The 5,454-nt window shown below is 36.7% G+C and overlaps 1 protein-coding gene across 1 annotated transcript; it reads left to right on the top strand.

Annotated features, from left to right (window-relative positions):
• The first annotated feature begins 337 nt into the window (after positions 1-337).
• Positions 338-1,072, top strand: LOC113444611 (uncharacterized). Its single transcript, XM_026713444.2, has one exon. The coding sequence runs from the start codon at positions 338-340 to the stop codon at positions 1,070-1,072; it is 735 nt and encodes a 244-aa protein (XP_026569229.2).
• The last annotated feature ends 4,382 nt before the right edge of the window (positions 1,073-5,454 follow it).

The following is a 5,454-nucleotide window of genomic DNA, read 5'->3' as shown; positions in this document are numbered from 1 at the left end:
CCTATGCATTTCTTCAGTTGAGGCACCCTCAGGGAACACGACTTCAGAATGGGCGGAAGCTTTGGTAGCAGCAGGGTTGATAGAATGCGGATTAGAACTTTGGATCTCAGCTGCCGAGAGTGTGGATTGCTCAGAGATGCCCAGAGTTGGGTTTTTCAATGAGCAGCTGTAGAATCCAAACATAAATAAATAACCATTGTAAAGTAGGAAATAAGACTGACCTCATTTAAAGCCATTCCATATATTTATTTGTATTTATTTATCATATTCGTATAGCCATATGATTATGGATGCTAAATTGTTTCTTTTCTCTTTTATTGATCCAGTATCAGTAAAGATGGACGTCCCTGGGAAAAGTCCAATTACAAAGGACTTGTGCCCTCTCTGTTCCAAAGCTTTTGACACTATGCCACATGTAAACTCCTGTTTCCACAGCTTCTGCTTTTCTTATACACAGGACTTGTTGGAAACCAAGGCAAAATGTCCTTCTTGTAAACAGCCTTTCCATTCGGTTTCTCATCCTGTGAATGTTCCTCTGAAAGAGCTCCTATCCACAAAACACCGCCAAGAAAACCTCTCCTCTTTTTCACCATCCAGGAAGAACCCTGCAAAATATGGTCTCTTGCATTCCAAAAAGAACTTGGACGAATATTCATCTTTACCTTCTAAAAGTCAATCTGAAGATCACATCACTTTATCTTGCAAAGACTATTCTCCCTCCCTTCATTTAAAGAGATGCTGTAAAGTGTCCCCTATTAGATTGCCATCAAAAGACAATCGACCCCCTTGTGAAGTCACAAATTTTCAACCCCATTGTGAATGTCACCATATGAGGGTTTTAGGAAAGAAGCCAGTTCGTGTGTCCAGACAATTAGAAGAACCTGAATTCAGATCCACTGCAAACTCCCTGAAATTTGATAACGATGATCTGGAGAACTTTGGCTCTAGAATAGCAGCTTCCAGTTTGTCTATGTCAGATTTTCTAGAAGCTACATTTATGCTTATTTCTTCTGGGGCAATGGCATTCATATTTCTTTATATCTATTTAAAATTGGTTCTTGTACATAAATAATAAAAGTCAGATTTGTTTGTGAACATACTAAGCTCTGGCTGATAGAAACAATACTTCCTGAGTCATTATGTTCTGATATAACACATGATCACAATGCTTTGATATATTCTTTTTTTAAGATGTGTTACACAAAATGACAAATATACTGTATAATAGTATTGCAGTTCAGGACCTCGGAAACATATATAATATTTGACACCAAATCGTTCTCTGTACATTCCATGGGAAACTCTTCCCTATCTATCCATCTGAGAAGGTTCAAGAGATGTCCTGCTCTAAATTCTACCCCGGGGAGAAATCAGATGAGACAAAGAAAGAAAAAACTCTGTATTTGGGTCACAACTAATTGAAAGCCCGTTTCATACCTACCAATCTTGCCCTCTAGTCTTAGGATATATAATATGGCTTCCAATTAAATAAAAATAAACTATAAGCAGATTTGCATAGAAGATGGCAATCTTTCTAGCTGCAAATTGTTTAGGGTTTTGTTGATTAAAACAAGCATCATGAAATTGTCTGGAAATAAACTGGAAGAATGTAGAATGGCATATATATGGAAAACCAATGGGGAAACTTTCTCTGTATCAAATTCCTGCCAAAGGTAAATATAGTTAGTGTTTTCAAACCTAGTTTAAACTCAAACTGAAAACGATCCAAATAAACAATTTAATCGAAGCTTTATGCCAATTTCCCACCCCCCACCCCCCAATATGTGGGCCTGAATAGGTATGAATAGGCTTGTACTCACACATAAATACAAACTGGTACTTCATGTAGAAATTTTTAAATTACAAAGATCTTAAAGATTTAGTAAAAAAAATAAAACACAACCCATTTCATGTTTTCCATTTCGATCTCTACATGTCCACTTAACAAAACTGGGTCTGTGGAAGGAAGGAAGACATGTGAATAAGATCCCAAAGTTTTGTGAAAGAAAGGAAAAAACAGATTCAGGGAAGGGGGTTAAATTCTTAACATCAACGAGTTTTCCTACATCAGTCAGCAAAAAGAGATTTAAGGTCACTACATTTGTCCAAAGAACTCAGCTGATAGTAAGCAATCTGTCAACTTTCAAAGATGCTGGACATTCTTTTGCGGGGGCTAAAATGACATATGTTTAAGACTGCAATTCTATGCATGTCTCATTGAACTCAGTGGGACATCTTGACCCTAAGGTGCACTGCATAGCATTAGTTTCTCAAGAAGCAAAACAGCTGCTACCTTTGTTCTTTTTTGTGATAATTTCCATTCAAGGTGAGCGTTTCAAGTTTTCCCTGTTACCCAATTGTATACAAGATCATTAAGTCATAGGCACTGGGTTAGTATATGTACCATATACCATATCTGCGGGGAAGGAAGGGAAACTAAAGAAGAGCTCACTTCAATGTGTTTTAGTTTTCTTATCTAAGAATGTCTGTAGCTTCTACCAGTTGCAGCTGTCAGAAGCCTGAGATGGTCATCTTGCTACATATTCTTCAGCTGCTCATGTCAAACAGCCAACAAATCATTGGGCTCAATATACATCAGTGTCATTCTAGGATGGATAAAGTTATCATGATGGCTTATGGTTTATGATTCTAGTGGTATTACAAAATGCTGGACTAAAGAAGTTGGAGAACACCATATCAGTCTCCCATAACTTTGTTAATTAAATTCAATCAAATGTATGTGAGGTTTCCTAATTTGATTTTGAAATGCCAGTGGGGAAAGAACTGGGGCTGTTTGTTTTCAAAGCGTAATTATTTTTTCTCTAATAATTTTGACTCCGCTTCCATATACATCTCATTCAAGCGAGAAAATGTATGTGAACCGGTCTCTTCTCACATTAAAAAGCAGGAAATGTGTGGTTTCACATTTTATTTAATTAGCATATGGCAAAAATGTTAAACACATCACAATGATATTCTCAATGAGGAAACATGCAACTATTTACTCTGTTTACATATTCAAAGGTAGACTATTTATATAGTCAGTACACGATGGAGTTGCATACCAAAAGTCTGTGGGGTTCCCTGACATTCATTCAGAGGGCAGTTTTTCACAATAAGTAGTCTGTTTTCACAATAACTGTCTGTTTTGGAGCACTACAGCTACATTCCAAAGAGGAGAGCTTTCTCCATTTATGGAGGAGACTAGACATGTTGAGGTTTAATCCTGTTGAGCATTCACCAGATCTTTTGGACAGTTTGGATCCTTTTGGTTCTAGAGGAGCATTCTTGCATCCAACCTGAAGCAGACTGAAGTTGTTATCCAGCAAGCCCTCCTAATAGGTTGAAGTCTGGAGCAAAGCCTATTGTTTATAGCTTCAGTAATATCTGCATTGATTGGCAGGTCTCACATTCACTCATCAACACAGTTCCAAACCATTTCCCCTAATGGCAATTTGACCAGGGAATGGGGAGCTCAACCTCCTAGAAGGTTTATTTGCTAGTTTTTTTCCTACTGGCTGCCTGAAATTTGGCACTTCAAATCTCACCAAGCTCAAGGTTGACTCAGCCTTCCATCTTTCCGAGGTCAGTAAAATGAGGACTCAGATTGTTGGGGGCAATAGGCTGACTCTGTAAACTGCTTAGAGAGGGCTGTAAAGCACCATAAAGTGATATATACATCTAAGAGCTATTTCTATTAGGTCACAATAGAAGCAGCAAACTCATGCCCCGTTTCTTCTTGTGATAAAGCCAACAGAATCCTGCCTTTACAACCACATGATTCTTTATTCCAGATGAAAATGGCAGAAAGAAAGGGAAGAAAGAAAGAAAAAGACAGAAGGGAAGGAAGGAAGAAAACAAAAAGAAAGAAAGACAGAAAGATTATAAATTCATATTTCCCTATCACAATTCCCTAGATGAATTGCTGGTTAACATTAGCTCGAGGCTTTAGAGTGGATTCTGAATTATAGGCTGTACTGTCAACATGGTTTTAGGATTAGGTTTGACAGGGAATGAATTTGACAAGTGAAAGTCACTCCCATTATTGTAATAAGTTCATCTCCTGATGAGCTTTGGATTAGCTGTGGCAGCCATGCCCTGCAGGATTAGGATAGTATATAAATTCCAAGGCATTTCTAAATGCACTGCAGGTTTTTTGAGATGGATAGTGCTTCTGTTGAAATTCCAGTTTCACTCTGGAATGGCAAGATGAGAAGGATCATTAACATTGCTACTCCTGATCTCCCTGTGTTTACAGGGAGCCCAGAAAGTTCTGGAATTCTGTGAGGAAATCTGGACAATGATGTAGGCTGATAGGCTTATCTAGGCTGATAGGCTTAGTGAGTGCGATTGGACATAAATAATACATACTTACAACCAGTATATGTTGTTCAGTCAGCCAAGCAAAACCATTTCTTTGTCATTATCACATCTTTAGTGAATCAGCCAAGCATTTTTCCTCCTAGATCTTTTTGTAAAAAAAAAAAAAAGTAACTGCTTTAAAAGTTATATTAACTTCCTTAATGAACCGATTCCTTAAAATAGAGGCATCTGTCTTCATATTCACACAGAAGCCAGAAAAAAGAGGGGCTATCTTAATGTTGTATAGTTTTTATCAGTTTATAATATAACATACAAACGGAATACAAAAGCAAATATCAGGGAAATTAGGAAAGGAAAAAGGGAAGTGAATAGTGGGAGAAAGGAAGGGGAAAACAAAAAAAAAAGGCATTGACTTCCGATTCCTTTGGTGTAATAAAATAAGGCATTAAGATTCTACCCTCAACTTTTTACTTTTTCATAATATTAGAAACTAGCCATTTCTGTAACAACAAATCTATCTAATCGGTAAAGCCCAAGGTCAACGTTTCATCTTTTTCCACTTCAAGCACAAAGTCCAGACGTGGTTTCCAAGTTGAAGTAAAGGTGTTTGTGTGTGTGTTTTTTTTAATCAATCAATTTAGCCATCTCTACTAACTCCCATCAGTTTTTGCAGCCATTCATCCATTGTGGGAGTTGAGGTGACCTTCCATTTCTGTGCATAGAGTAGTCTTGCTGCTGTCAACATATATAACATCAGAGTTCCATTTTTAAAAGTCTCTGGATTTTTTTTTTTTTCTGTATTCACTTTAAGAATTTTCTGTATTAGGGTATGAATCCTACTCCAATGTTTCTTTGCTTTATCACACATCCACCATAGATGATAAAAAGTCCCTTCTTTACACTTACATTTCCAACATTCATTTGAGGTACCTTTATACATTCTTGACAATTTATGTGGAATTAAATACCAATGATATATCATCTTATAAAAAATATTTTAAATTATAGTTTAATGTAAACTTTAAAGCTTTATTCCACATATTCTCCCTGTGTTGAAACATTACATTTATCCAAAATTCCTTACCCACTGAATCATACAATGCTTTATTTGTTCATTTTCCATATTTATAT

The sequence above is a fragment of the Pseudonaja textilis genome, chromosome 2 (genome assembly GCF_049901715.1).
Source record: "Pseudonaja textilis isolate UNSWEBS1 chromosome 2, rPseTex1.2, whole genome shotgun sequence".
NCBI classification, from domain to species: domain Eukaryota; kingdom Metazoa; phylum Chordata; class Lepidosauria; order Squamata; family Elapidae; genus Pseudonaja; species Pseudonaja textilis.
This window is presented reverse-complemented; position numbering and strand designations above follow the sequence as displayed.